General features: G+C 36.5%; 1 protein-coding gene across 11 annotated transcripts in view; it reads left to right on the forward strand.

The window, feature by feature from the left end:
- LOC107083665 (receptor-type tyrosine-protein phosphatase S-like) overlaps positions 1 to 16,065 on the forward strand; it is a 272,199-nt gene that overhangs the window by 246,986 nt on the left and 9,148 nt on the right. For all 11 annotated transcript variants that reach the window (XM_015373047.1, XM_015373045.1, XM_015373049.1 and 8 more), the window contains 6 exons: positions 2,004 to 2,123; positions 5,502 to 5,656; positions 6,442 to 6,727; positions 11,938 to 12,116; positions 12,200 to 12,326; positions 12,405 to 12,530. In XM_015373047.1, coding sequence (XP_015228533.1) covers positions 2,004 to 2,123; positions 5,502 to 5,656; positions 6,442 to 6,727; positions 11,938 to 12,116; positions 12,200 to 12,326; positions 12,405 to 12,530 — 993 coding nt within the window. The remainder of the gene's footprint in view (positions 1 to 2,003; positions 2,124 to 5,501; positions 5,657 to 6,441; positions 6,728 to 11,937; positions 12,117 to 12,199; positions 12,327 to 12,404; positions 12,531 to 16,065) is intronic.

The following is a 16,065-nucleotide window of genomic DNA, read 5'->3' on the forward strand; positions in this document are numbered from 1 at the left end:
TACTCATTTTTAAGCTGATGTTTGTTTTTACAAAAATCCACAGTCCTTTTGTCTTTGGTTTAAATAGATTATGTAGAAGGCCCTTTTTTTTTTAATCAAATACGTTTTATTGAATTGAATTTAACAATCTTCAGAATGTGAAAGACAAAAGAAGCTTCCATTTCAGAAAAAATGACATTTTGTGATTTTTTTTTTTTTTTTTTTTACTTCTTTTTTTAACTAAAATAGACCCTAGTTGTGTGAGAATCTTGCTTGCTGAGAACAGCATGGTAAAGAAAAAAAACTGCAATTACAATTCTGCCAAACCTCACTGAAGGCAGAAAAAAAGTGGAATGTGGTTTCTATGATCACCACAAAGCACCCATTTTATTTTAAGATTTTTTTTTTGCAGATCTTTGGGAGAAATATTATTAATTTTGGAGGGCTATGTCTCCTAAATACAACTAAAGGCCTTCAATGTTTTATTATTGTTTTTATTTATTATTAAGTCCTCCATTTACATTTCAGTTTGGATTGTTTTAGTCCAAAGTTAGATTTGAAAGTAACACAGTCCACCTGTTACTGCTATTTGTGGCAGATGCTGAAAGCTGGTTCATTATACCTGTTGGGGTTAATGCTTAGTAAGTTGTTGTACTCCGGCTTTAAAATCCCATTCTAAAGTCCGAATTTTTGCTCACATCTTTGCAAAATGTGGGACTGGAACCTCCCACAACCATCTGTTTACGGTGGAAGTTGAAGAAAATTATGCCAGAGAGAGACATTTGGGATGTGTTAGATGCATCATAGTCATTTTTTATTATTTTTTTTCTGTCCAGTACCATAATACTACAGATTTTTTTCTTAAAAAATGAAAAAGATTCATTACACATCAAAATAGAATCCTGTATAGACACCATTTCATGTTTTAGGCACTTTGACAAGCTGTAATAGATAAAGTCTGCCAACACATTCAGGCATAAGTGGTAATATTCCACCAATCTAATGCATAATAATGTCAGAAATCTGCCAGTTCCCTGTCGAGTACTTTTTAATGAGTACATTTTGCCACTGACGCCCTCTGTCATTTCACTTATGATTTTGAATGCAAGGCTTCTTGTAATGAAGTATTTTCCCACATTGGATTGTTCCTTGTCCTTCATAAAAAGAGGGGCCTGCATACTTGTTCTACTACTGAATTGACAGTGATAATATCCTGCTTTACAAAGGTGTAGGCTAAATGTCAAAAAGCCAACTGCAATGTTTTATCCTGTCAACTCAAACCTGTGTCAACATCAAACTCACTCACCTCAGGTGTCTCCGCTCGTTCTCCTTCCCCTCCATCCCCTTTTCAGTTGTTTACCTAGCCGCCGTCTCGACATGCGCATTCCTCCCCTGTCAAACGTGATCAGGATTAGCGGCTAGTGGAACTTAAGTGTCAGCTCCGGCAGGAAATGGGAGCCAAAGCTGGAGAGCAGCACGTCTCCTTCACTGGCTGTCACATTTCATCAGATGTTTGTAGACGCATTGCACCCTTAACTGGATGAATCTTTATTAGGTGGCCTGATGGAGGTTGGAGATCTGCTGTAGTGGTTTTAGGTATATAATACTCCCACTGGGCAAGAAAATCCAACTAATGGTTTCTGTCATAATAAGAAATTTGATCAGGATCTGTACAAACACGCCTCATACTTACTGAGCCATAGGAAAGATGCCAGCTTTAGTGAAATGCTTTTTGAGTTTTGGAACAGATGAGCTGTTGTGACTCTCATATCAGTTTCTATGTACATCAGAGTATTTTTTTCAGAAGTGTATTAGATATCTTTGCAGTTGTCTGTCATTCCTGCCTGGTGTTTTCAATCCACAGGAAGCCTTGCTTTATGAGAGATAAGTGATCCTATATTTTATTTCCCACTGCTTCCTTTATGTCTGTGAGGTTGATCATTAGAAAGACAAACTTTTTATTAAAGTGAGTGAAAAAAAAATACATCACCATCTGTTCATCAGGTTTTTTTTTTCTCTCTCAGATCAAGTGTGACCAGTACTGGCCGAGTCGTGGTACAGAAACCTATGGTATGACCCAAGTCACCCTGCTGGACACAATAGAACTGGCCACTTTCTGTGTCCGTACATTCTCCCTGCACAAGGTAAGCTATCTCTTTTTAAAAGCAATGCTGATGCCATTTTGCACAAGTCCCAGATTGGACAAATGCTCACCCTGCATGTTGTATCTTTGCTTAATTTAAAACGCACTAGTTGGAATGCTTAATGGCATTTTTACTCAATTTCACTCTCAGTTGTGAAGATCCTTTCAGAGTTGTAGGTTTCTTTTGGTATTATATAAAGTTAATATCTCTGAGGAATTTCCCCACAGCTGTTGGTACAATACCAGGCTGGTATTGTACCACACTGTTTTAGTAAAATGCAATATCAGTCACACATTCATTTAATTTGGTGATTCAGTTCTAAAAGAGAAAACTCATTTTGGGCAATAAAACATACTGGGTCCAGACCATTAAATTTCAGGCCTCCCCTAATCATCTCTTTACAATCTGGGTTTTCCCAGGCTGAGGGTTGTTTGTTTCTATGTTTTGTATACATTTTTAAATACTAGTAACAGTGAGACAACAGGTGACATGGTTGAAGGTGCAACGGGGACACCTCATGGTCAATACCAGAACACATGGGGAGTCATGGGTCTTTTTGTTGTATAACCTGCCTCTACAGCCTCTACATCTTCCCACTGACTTTTCAAATAACTCAACGTGTCACAAAAAAAGGGTTTACCTGATGACCATCCAGAGTACACTGTGACTGAGCCGAGCTCGCTACCATTAGCTGAGCTGGGGATAGATGCACTGTTCTCTATTTATTCACTGGATTGCTGAATGCCCATTAGTAGTAAGGGATTGAAGTGCCGCCATATTGGTACTCCCTAGTTAGATGGGTCGCAAAGTAAACAATATGTGTGCTATCATCGAACAACCATGATGTTCTCATTTTCAGGGAGACTTAGGAATTTTAGGATAAAGATAAATTCAACATTTTGACACACACTTGCTGTTTCATAGCATAAGTAGATTACTTTAAGTTATAATAAAAAAATAGGCACATCACTTTCCTTTTTTTGAATTGAATTCCTTAAAAAAAGTAACATTTAGTTAAACTTATTACAATTTTGCTGTGAGTTTATATTTGCGTAGCTGATATTTATTTTCTCTCTGAAAACACTAGAAAATATGAGGAAATTCAAAGTCTGAACATGGGAGACTAATCCCTGGTCTTACTGGGAATATAAACAAACAGACAACCTCAATAAGGCCTGTAAACCCATGGCTTTTTTTTACTTTCATTTCCAATATTCACTGAGAAAACCCCCCTTTGTCTACAGTGTCTTCCCAATCCACCCCTTTTACCTTGTTTAGCTCTGTCTCTCCTCAATAGATCATCTGTTTATGTGCATCTGCCAAATTGGAGCACTTAGGTAAAGTGAGCAGGAGAGAAACTCAATATACATAATTGGCAGACAGCTCTCATGCTTCTCGGTGTGCACACAAAGCCCCTCTCATACACTGGCGCAGAAACGCAAACACTCCCAACACACATGAATGCATGAAGTCCACCGCACACTTGCTTTCACTCAGTATGGAGCCCATACACAGCTGAAATCTGATGCCCTACGCAGACATAGGCGCTCACACAACAATGTTCACTTTAACACGCACAAAAACAAAGAAACATTAAAAAGATTTATTATTACAGGCTGGTTTCAGCTGAAAGTATAAAGGCCAAAGTTGTTGCAAACAGATTAGAACATTTTTGAGTTTTCCCTTAAAACCACATCGCAGAAAACTGACCTTTTCGGCTATATCACAAGGGAAACAATGAATGACAGGGGACTGTAGAGATAGCAAAACATCAGTAGCCTTAGAGTTCAAGCAGCCGGCTTAAAATCCATTTAAATTCTGCCTCTGTGAGCTGCTATCAAACCCACCGGTACACTCCTTTTCCTATCTGTCCTCTTCTTCCCTGCAATATTGAGCCGTTGCTGTGATATCTCCCTCAACAGCTTCCACTTTTGTGGATTTGCTTTTTTTTTTTTGTAATATACTGTATTTATAAAGCAGCCGAGGCAGACAACCATGCACACACACAGCTAGCTACTGGATATCTGAATATGTGTCCCAGTGTAACGCAGAATTGTGTCCTCTGACAAATCCTCTGTAAGCTAAATTTGATTTTAAAGAAAAACCAGGAAACAAGAAACAAGTCATGGTATTGCTGCTAACCTCAACTGCAGTTTTTTGAAAAGGGAAGGTGGGGAACTGGGTCAGTTTGCTTTTAATTACCACACTCATTTATTCATTTATTCAGCAAGTAAAAATTTCCCTCTGTCAGGAAAACCAGAAACGCTGCAGTGAAAAGCAAACAGCTCCTCTATTAATGGATCTTATGTGAGTAAAGAGAGAGGAGATCTAAAGCATATTTAATGTTTTTGCACTTTTTGTCAAGCTTGTCGGAAAAAAAAAGAAAGTAATTTTATGTTTGTTTTAAGAGTTGATTTTAGAATGAAAATTTACTGATAAGTGTATTAAATAAATAAATAGAAAGCAAAGGTTGCCTGCATGTTTGCTTATAGTGAGGAGAGATGTCTTGAAAATAATTTATCAAATTTAAACTTTATGAATTACCCAAACAGAACCAAAATTTATTGTTCACACAAACCAAGCTACTCAATTGAGACTATTTTTCAGGTTTCTTTCAAATAACAGTAAGAAAGTTGGGTTCTAGTTATTGTTTCTTAATTCGCAGTTGATGTTGGCATATTTAAGAGATACTGCACAGGAAAATCTACACAGGACAAAATATGCACGGATTGTAAAAAAATAATAATTTCCTTTTTCTGTAGTCTTTTTATATATATATATATATATATATATATATATATATATATATATATATATATATATAGGGTGTGTGCGTAGTGGGGTGAAGGGGCTTTTCCTCTCAGCTGCCGGTGTGTGCATGCTCAGTGCGAGGGATTGCTGCAGGTTCAATGACACAATATAAACAAATATCTTTTTTTTTATACAATAAATATATATATATATATATATATATGTATAAACAAATATCTACTGTCACCGGATACTCACCTGGGAGGGGTCGATAGCGCAAAGTCAACGACTCGGTGCAATCAGCTGGGTTTCCTTAGATAGAAACCAATCTGACTGTATTGTCTGATAGAATTGACTCTCTAAAGTGCAATGAGATGACATGCTGTGAGCTAAATAAATAAACTGAACTGCATTAAAGGGTCGGACATTTTGTCAGAGCAGAGTAGCTTCATTTTTCATTGACATTCTATTTCATATTTATCATCTGAACATCTGTAAAAGTTTAGTGTTAGGACTTAAGGGTATATCATATTAGAGACTACCAAAATCAAAAACTACAAATCAGTTTCTCATTTAAAAGCTTTTATGCAATATGCTGATAGCCATCCCCTGTTGTCTGCTTTCCAGAATGGCTCGAGTGAAAAGAGGGAGGTTCGACAGTTCCAGTTCACAGCATGGCCAGACCACGGCGTGCCAGAATACCCAACCCCTTTCCTAGCCTTCCTCCGTAGGGTGAAGACTTGCAACCCCCCTGATGCTGGACCCATCATTGCTCACTGCAGGTCAGTGATCTTTTTTCTGGTATTAGAATATGCTCTGCAATGCAAATGATCTCAACTTGAAAAGCGATTCCCAAATGAGTAAGTTGGACTTTAAGGAAAATTTTTAAACGGCCTTTGCACTTGCAGAATAATGTGTTTCTTTTGCCTTTTACTTGTTATTTAATTCATTTTTCCTTCTTTTATATAAACCCATCATACAGATTGGCAGATCTCCTCCCTATACATATTTAATAATAGGTTGCATAACAGACCTCATACAAGCTCGGGTCTATTTTTTTTATAGTCTCCTGATATTGTTTCCATCATTCTTTTTCCGTGCTGCCTCATTTTAGCTCTTCTTATTCTCCCCACCTGTTTTACTTCTCCTCTCCCTGTCAAATGTCTCACAGTAATCCTTGCCAGCCTTTTTCTACCTCTTCCTTTTCCCTCCTCAGTTCTTCCTCCTCATATGAGTTATATTTCTCTAATGGCTTATTCAAATTGAAACCTTCCTTTTTGTCAAGATAAGAAGGCTTCAGTGAGTCCAAAGCGCTGCACAATAAATTTGAAATGTGACAGCTTGCCATGCTGAGTCTCCATCACTTTTGTTGTATTATTTTTTCATTCTGTTTGTTTTCCCTCTCTTTTTCTTCTTTTATTTTATTTTTCTTCCCATAATTTAATTACTTTTAACTGCATCAGTTCATTGCATTTTGTGATGTTTGGCATCACATTTCAATAAGGCTATTAAACAATAGAATGAGCATAAATTAATTTCCCTTTGTCTTCTTTCTTCTCCCTTTCAGTGCTGGTGTTGGCCGGACAGGCTGCTTTATAGTAATTGACGCCATGCTCGAGCGTATCAAGCACGAGAAGACGGTCGACATCTACGGCCACGTGACGCTGATGCGCTCGCAGCGCAACTACATGGTGCAGACAGAGGACCAGTACAGCTTTATTCATGATGCGCTGCTAGAGGCAGTGGCCTGTGGAAACACTGAGGTGGCCGCTCGAAGCCTGTACTCTTACATCCAGAAGTTGGCCCAGGTGGAGAGCGGCGAGCATGTTACTGGCATGGAGCTGGAATTCAAGGTACTAAACGCTTTAATGAACATTTTAACAAACTCCTGTATGCATTGTAAGTGATTGGGCAGCTTGTTTGTAGTGTTGATTTTACTGTGATGAAAAAACTGACTAAAGAAATGTAGACAAGCTGTTTGGACTTTCCAAATTCATTTATTTATTCATTTATTTGTTGGACTTATTTATTAACTTATTTATTATATTTAATTTTCCTTTGAATTATTAAAGTCTTTTAGACAGGCATTGAATTGAGTTGAAATTAATATATTTTAATCATATTTGTAAAGCTTCAGAGGCTTAGCCAGAAATTTTTTTATGAGGCTGGCCAGGCAATAACCAATGCACACTGAGGGGTGGCCAAAAGTAGATAGGCACCAAAACCTCAAGGTCAATCTGCAATGTTTCAACAGGAAAATTAACAAGCAAAACAATCATATTTTCAGAATGAAGACAAACTATACTTTCCCACAGCCTTTGCTGACAAATTGGGAAATATATTCAAACATCCGTGCTTTCTAGATAAAAGGTATGGTGGATAAAATTCTTTCAGGTTTGAGTTTTGAGCATCATCTTTTCCATTGTCATTACTTACCTACTTTTATGAGTAATCATTCTGCATAAAATTGATATTTACAAGTAATAATATCGACAAAAATTGATTTTTTTTGTAAGTTTTTATTAAAATAGTTATTTATTTATGATTTCACTGAAAACTCCTAGATGACATGCAGAGACACATCATTATCTCTTTACCTCATATAAGACAGAATCTATTTCTGCTTTAATTCTGTACTTATCATCTTTAATGTCAGAATATCGATGTGCATCATTAACCATAGTGTTTTTGTTGTCAAGTAATTGTTAATATATGAAAAATTAAAATGTTTTGAATATTCCAGTATTACTGCTGCCACCGTCTGTGTTAGAGGGAAAACAATGGTAGGGTGGCCAATGGTTGGCTAAGGGTGACCATGGCCACCCCTGGCCCCCCATCTAGCTCTGCCCCTGTAAAGCTTGACTAGGAAATGTGGAAATCAAAGGAATGAGAGAAGGAAGAAATTACATATTGATATGCAACAGGGAAGGTATACTAAGCAACTAGATCCTCACTACTATAGAGTCAAACACAGGTGAAACGGTTATTCGTTTTTCAGACATATACAAGGCTGGCATTCTTTTCAGTTGCAGTTTTATGCATTGATATGCATCCTAGTGTTTTTATTATTAGTGAAAAGATACCTATACACTTTAGAGACAACCCCCTTATCCATCCACTGTCCTACCAGTGAAGAAGAGTCCCCACATTTTTTTTCTTTCTTTTTTAAGTGAGTATATCTTAACCATTATATCAGATAGGTGTACTTGTTTTAGATTAGCTGACAACAGTGTTTAGATGGACATTATATATTTTTAGCACAGACATATCCAGGCAATAACTCGTCTCCTTAAGTGGAGTCACATTGGTCTATTGGTGTCAGGAGATTCTATTCAGACTTCTAGAAATGTCGCAAACCAGCTCCTAAAATAGTCTGATCCAAGCTGACCTCAGAAAATTGTTTATGCATTTACACCTTTATTTTTAGTTTGTTATTTTATTAATCAAAAGTCCAGCATATCTAAACACATAAATGAATCTATTACTGTTAATAAATTTGTTGTTTAAAGTCTTAGTGACCTTAACACTTTTTAGATTAGCCATATTGTTAATATGTAAGATGTTTTAACAGTTTGTAAAAAGCCAAGCAAAACAAAAGAGCACATAATTATAACTCTTATGATTTACAGTCAAAAAATTATACTGGTGGGGCTTTTAAACCATCTTGATCCAAACTTCCGATGGAATCCTGATTGCTAATTGTTTGGTGTTAGGAGTCAAACTGAGCTGAATAATGTCCACCGAACAGCTGGTTAAGAGAAATTTGGTGGTTGTGAATGGTTAAAAAAAGTAAAGTCAATGGGCAATAAAGGTGGATAGCTGGGAATTTCTATGAATACATTTTTAGTTAATTGGCCAAGAGATTGTTTTTTTCAATTTAGACTCATCCTACAAATGTTGATGTATTACAAGGATTTGTAGGAAGGAATGTTAGCTCTCACACTTGATGCAGTTTGATTGTGAGTTTAGCTAAATCTGGAGGAGGAATTCGCTGTAGTTAAGCAGAGAGAAAATAAAATGGTGAGGCTGTCAGGAAATCTCTTTGCTGTATTGTGAATGAACATGCATAACATGTCTGAGCACGGAGCTTTTTCATGCACATAATCTGCTTGCTGAAAGTATTCAGCAAAGCACAGTTCAAACACATTACAACGCAGACAAAAAAAGAGCTACTTGGTTGCTGGGATGCATTTCTACAATAAACAGAAAATAGGTTATTTTCAATTCAACAGCAGTTTTAATTCTGATATGGATAGAAACAATTAAAACAAGGTTCTCTTTTATTTTAAACAGTGATGACGCTGGTCAGTTTTAGTGAGAGGACATGAAAGTCCAAGAAACTAAAAGCAGTCCACGGTGTAGTGGAAATGAATAATTCATGATTCAAGATTTAAAGACATATCCATAACTGAAATATAACGAAGTCTATTTCTTTCAGATTCTTTCTCTCACAGGATCCTCATATATATATTTTATAGGATGTTTGTTTTCAAAGTTAAAATCAGAACCCATTCTGTAATATATGCATATGTCTTTTCAGATGATTCAGAAAGAGATTCTGAAAGTTGCGGTAGGGTTTTGTGCTCAGGGTGGTTATTTTTATGCAACAGTCTTCACACTGTTCTCTGCACAGCTCCAGCACTTCAGACTCTTTTAAATCTTTTTCTTTAGCTGTCAGGAAGGGCTTTAATTTCCCTCTCTGGAAGTATGACTAGTTCTCTTGTGGAAAGTTTTCCAAGTTAGGAAGACCTCTTCTTAACCTCAATTATACATGTAAATGACTTTTTTTCTGATTGCAGTTCAACCTCAGGAAATGAACTGTAATATTATAGGTGATATGAGGAATTATCATCAGTAATTTTGAGCATGCTTTGCTACTTTTAATGTGAGCCCCTAGTAGTAATGTTTATACCAGTTGTTACATTTATAAATATCTTGAATTAGCTCATTTTTATAGTAATCCTAATAAGGGGTATTATAAACAACTTTTATCTTATTGGGGTTTTATTAAAACATGACAGGTGTTATATTTCTTAAAATGTTAAGTTGTACTTTTTTATATTTTGTGGAGAAGTTGACTCTTAATGATAAAATGCACCAAGCTGGCATCAAGTAATGCATAAAACTTTTATTTTAGTTTCGTTTATTGATCATCAAACAACTTATATGTACAGCTGCCATTGTAAATAGGTATTAAATGCTTTAAAGTAATTGTTCTAACATCTCTAATGCATGAAGAAAAGCATCTAGGGTATGTTCCTCGTTTGTTGGTTTCATGCAGCCTGGTTCATACAGCGGGTGAACATTTTTGACCGATATAGAAAATAACTACATTTCAGTCTACATCCTATAGTAACATGTTTTAGTGTGCTTAGGTATGGGGCATTCATTGTTGGAACAATCAGATTTTTGATATTTAGATACTTTCTTCATTACACCATGGGCCTTATCTTCAAAAGGTTAGCACATCGTAAACAAAGCAGATCTTGGAGTGTGCAATCAGTAATAATAATGAACAAACTGCCTAAATTCATGAGTGGAACTATGCAAATGGGTGTCCTCCTGAAACTCTGCATCTGTTACTCATGGCAAGAGGGTTTTATTACAACCTCAATTTTCAACAGGTTCTGCTCTAAGATTATTTAACTTGTTGTTTTTGCAGCATATCGCGTCAGGCTGTTGTTGAGTGGAGTTGGTAGAGATTAATTCAGCTGTTTAGAGCATAATCTGCTCTAGATCTTACTGCAGCTTCTGCTTTTGGAAGAATGATGGAATGTTCAATGGTCAGTCAGCAGACAAAGATAACCTTCTCATACATCTTAAACCATGAGAAAGAAATATATATATATATATATATATTTTTTTTTTGTTTGTTTGTTTGTTTGTTTAAAGCACATCGAGGTAGATTACGTATGCGAAGTGCACTATAGATAACATTAAGTATTGTCATTATATGAATTATCCATACATTATCCTCCCTATTTCCCACATTGGCTTATCAGAGTCACTCTGGGGCCGTTGCCTACCTCAGGCAGTCTATTGGCTAGAGGCGAGGTGCACCTTGGACAGATCGCCAGTCTGTTGCATGGCAAATTATATTTAAGTTATAATTTTTATTATTACCTCCAACTTCATGGCTTCTTTTACAATATCTCTCAAACTGCCAGTATTAAACCAATCCACTTCTTTTATTGGGGTGAAACCTGTTAGCATATTTTAATATTTGTGCCGTAATGTTTCCAGATCAACCGCAACACACCCTTATTGCACATTAAATTTAGCACCCTCTATTTGGTATCTTTAAAGATAGGGCACAATGTATTAATTTAAAACCGGCTCTATGCTGACTGACAGTGTTGTATAACGTTAGCCTAACAAGCAAGCAGACATAAATCATACAGTCTTTGTTGAAATATAAAAACCCATAGGGGAGATCATAAAAAATTGCTGACCTCAAAATTTCCTGGGGTCCTTCTGATGATGAAGCAGGACCACTTTTTGTTTTTATCACTTTATTGTGTATGTGTGTTTCTCTGCTGAACAACTCCATCTTTTATGCACACACACTTGGCTGTTATCAAAGACACTAGTGACCTACTTTCCGAGGAGTTTTCTGTTTCATACACACTCGATTCAGAGGCTTGTTAGTCAGGCTGTGTGGTGTGTTTTCACTTTTTATGTCTGACCCAACAGGACCTCCTGTGTTGCAAATAGGGACAAAGTTTCTGGCTTTTTTTTTCCTGTCAGTTTTTTATGAATAACATCCCTTTGAAGTTTGGTCATTGTCACTAAAACACGGGTAAAAGACTAAATTAAGATTGGCCCTGCTTTTTCACTTTCTTTGATATTTTAGACTTTTTATCCTTCTTGCACCTGTTTTTCTCCTATTCTCTCTTAAATTGTACCTTTCCAAATTTCTCCTCTTCTCTGTCTAACTGTCTTTATTTTTAATTAGCACTAATGTGGCCTCTTTCATTTTCATGATTATTTTGAATTGATTTTCACTCTGCTGTCAGAATTTCATTTCACTGTATTAAAATATCCCTGCATCCTTCTGTAACAGCGTTTGGCCAATTCAAAGGCCCATACATCACGCTTCATCAGTGCCAACCTTCCCTGCAACAAGTTCAAGAACCGGCTGGTAAACATTATGCCCTATGAGACCACCCGTGTCTGCCTGCAGCCAATCAGAGGTCTGGAAGGCTCTGACTACATCAATGCTAGCTTCATTGATGGCTACAGGTAAGACAGTTGAAGCAAAGCTACAATGTCAGATTAAGGCAAGGTAAATGTAAGCAGTTTATACATGGTTTGATCTCAAACAGGCAACAGAGGGCATACATCGCCACGCAGGGCCCACTAGCAGAGACTACGGAAGACTTCTGGAGAATGCTCTGGGAGAACAACTCCACTATAGTAGTAATGTTGACCAAACTTAGAGAGATGGGCCGGGTAAGACTTTAGAATACATTAAACAACTTTGTGGAAAGATTTGTGAATCACCTGATTATAATCCTTTTGCATCTACAGGAAAAGTGTCACCAATACTGGCCAGCTGAGCGCTCTGCAAGGTATCAGTACTTTGTGGTAGATCCTATGGCTGAGTACAACATGCCTCAGTACATCCTCCGGGAGTTCAAGGTCACTGATGCCAGGGTAAGAAATGCACATCCAAAAGATGTTTTTGAAAAGATGTTGTGATTGAAATGGTCACACTATATAAAAGAAGAAAGTAGACATCATAGCCAGGCTTTGGAAAAGATTTTGTTTCTGTGTTTTTATAGATTTCTGAATTCAACCTAACTATAAAATCATTTGAAAAATTGCTAGATGTCTTTGATGTTTTATTAACACCTAACCAATTGATTTTATATATCCTAGGCTTGTCTAAAAGGATGTCAATGTCACTAAAAACTTATGTTCTCTGTCTTGATGTTATAAGCTGTTATAGGATGTGTATTACATGCATGCAGTTGCTTTAGTAGAAAATCTTAATAGATTGTCTTGAAGACCAGCCAGTGTTTCTCTATCTAAGGGCTTTCTTGCAGCAGGTTGAATTATCATGCTGCACAACTGTAGCCAGGAGACAGTTTAAGCTTATCACCGAAACAATGGAAACAAAGCAAAGAGATGGAGAAGGTGATAGTGGCGTAAACAGAGTTGAGTATGTAAGGGTGTGTTTGTAATGATAGCCGCATTTTACTTTGCACACACACATGTTCAGATGTTTATAGTTGCATCTAATCGCGCATTCCTTAGATCAGATGTATGATTGGGTTTTTGCACGCAAATGTGCCTCTGCCCGTTGTCACATGCCTCTGCACAGCAATGGCATAGACTTCATGCTATAATGACATAGACTCCTCGCCTCAGCACTTGCATCTAGAGAGCCAGTCACGTATTTAATCACAGAATTTGACACACCATGCGGGCCCTCAGGTTGTGTGTTAAATTTCTCTTTTTTTTATGTTTTTTTTCTGCCTCTGTATTCTCTTCAGCATGGTTATTGTTTACTTGTCTTTGCACCTCTTTCATTTTTAATCCTCCTGCTTAGGCTAAATGTTTTGGGTTTTTTTAAGATTAAAGAAACAACAGCACCAAAGGACAGAAAGCATGTGATGCATCATAAAACAGGAAAGGAAGCAAAGGGAGTCAGAACGTGGAGCTTAACTCATTATGATCACCATATTTTGAAAGTGCAGCAAGGAAAGGGATTGCGTGATGGTGGCATTGGTGCAGAAATAAACAAGAGAACAAGAATGCATTTTCAACTCACCCATTATGGATATGCTTTGACATACAGTAGCTTCACATGGTACAGTCACCATCTGTAGTACAGGACAACTACTGGCTCCAGCAAGATGGAAATAAGACCAAATACTTGACAGTATTGTTACATTTTTCATTTTTATGTCATCAAGGGTTTTTGTTTTCTTTCTTGAATGTTTCTTTTTTTTGGTGAGGACTTCAAATGGTAACTGTTGTATCTAAAATGTTTTGCAATCAAAGTGTTATCAGTTTCCCATTAAAACTACCAAGATTTTTTAATGGCATAGTCAAGAAAAAGGCTCACAAAAGGTCAATTCAGAAGCCTTATTTTCTTTCCATGGGTAATATCTTCAAAATATTTACCTTTCAAATCATTTGATTCATTTACATGGATGACTGTGATTTTAAACAAAACCTACTGTGTTTAAGCACTATGTTGCCAAACGTTATAACATGTTTTAATGATTGTGTTTCTGAGCAACATTCTTTGACTGAATAGGATTTATTTTCTTATTTCGCTCTTTGAGCAAACACTAGAATACTCTTCTAAATTGTCGCTTGCCAAAACAAGTATAAAACATCCTCAAGGTCAGTATGAAGCAACACACGGTTTATATGAAACTCTCAAAGCAGGGCTTCTTTTATTACCTTTAAAGAAGCAGAGGAAAAACAAAAAAAAAAAATAACAGCAAAGTCCAAATTGTGAAGGGGAAATATTTCCCAGAAATATCTGATGTAAAAGTGATGAAAAGTTTCTTTTGATATCTCTTAACTGTTGCACTGTTGGGAAATTTTTCATCTGTGTTTAACTCAGGTGCTTAGGGATGGGGTGGGCTGCACACAAAGACACTGTAAATTTCCACCCAACCCAATTTTAATGATATACCCATAAACTCTTTTCGACCTTAAGATGGCATTTCAGTTAATTCTTCAGTATTGCATTCATAGATTTTATTATAAAGTCTAGAGTGTAGCTTAATTTATATATAGTTTTTAATTTTTTATTTTGATTAAATCTTTTTCTGTTTTATTTTGATTCTTATGCAATTTTGGATAATCGACTATTGAAATTTGGCAAGTTACGTCCTAAACCAGGAGTAACCAATTAAAAATCAGCCGGGTCCGAATAAAGAAAATCATCAACCAGTGAAGGTCTGAAGACATTTTCAATTATAATCTGTTACTTTAAACAGAATTTAAAACAAAAAAAAAAAAAATGAGATTTTTATGCATCCATGTTATACATTGAATTTTTAAATAAAAAAATCACAAAAAAAAAAAAAACATTTTTCCATTTTAAAATCTAAAGTGTTTTTGAAGTAGAGAACAACAATGATTCAGTTTGGTATATAGACAATTTTCTGATTCACATATTTTATATAACACCCAAACTGACCGCTTGTTTTTTTTGTTTTTCTTTTTCTTCTTTCTTTTTATGGCTTAATGAGAGAAGTGGGCTTTATGATGCCCTGCAAGGCTTTAAACCTGGGTTTGAATGGTGACAAAGCCATTCTGAGGCACATATCAAGGTGCTCATTTTGAGCCTGGATCGATATTTATCTTTCATTATGGTCATGGTCAGGAATCCTGCTTCACAGCAGTATGTTTAGCCAAATATACTCAAAATATGCAGGGTAAACTTTGAGCACACCATTTCACTTTTCTTTCACCAGTTCACCGCAGTTCCTCCAGCAGTCCACACTTTCTCTGCTCTCTTTTTCTCTTGGTCGTCCCCTTCTTTCCCATCGCCCGGCTTGCCTGCAGTGTCTAAAAGTGTCTAGCAGCAGCAGCCCTAACTGACAGCTCATTGGCAAATTTTTATCATGTGTAGCTTGGTCCAGACGCTCCATATTAACAGGAGAAGCGGCGGACAGCATGTTTTAAATCAGGTTGGATCCGGAATAGCCAGCAGGTGGGTCCGGATCCGGACCGTGATCCGCTAATCCGTGACCTCTGTCCTAGACCAATCCACCAACATAACTATGAGTTCCCTCTTATGAGTATGTTATTATGAGAAGCAGACCAGCTATACAATTAATTGCATTTACAATATATCTAAATAATTTCCAGTAATCACAATATTTGTTTCTTTTGGTCAGTACAGAGGAAAATCCAAATAAAATCATTATCTTGGTGGAAAAAACAAATCATTTGGGGCAAAATTACACAGTCCCAGGAGGCAGATGGTTATACATCCTTTAAGTAGGATACAAATTGAACAAAGAGTTATGTATATTCATATTACTGGCTTATTGCAGTGGGCAGTTAACTTCACTCTTTTGGGTATGACTTTAGTACCTAATTTATTTCATACTTTTTTATCTGTCTTAAACTGTTGTCCTACAACAGTTGTGTTATACTTGGTTATCAATTTTCATGTTGCACTGAATTAAAAATATTTCAGAAAAACTGACTTTATTTT

Source organism: Cyprinodon variegatus, unplaced genomic scaffold (assembly GCF_000732505.1).
Source record: "Cyprinodon variegatus isolate N-32 unplaced genomic scaffold, C_variegatus-1.0 Scaffold80, whole genome shotgun sequence".
NCBI classification, from domain to species: Eukaryota; Metazoa; Chordata; class Actinopteri; order Cyprinodontiformes; family Cyprinodontidae; genus Cyprinodon; species Cyprinodon variegatus.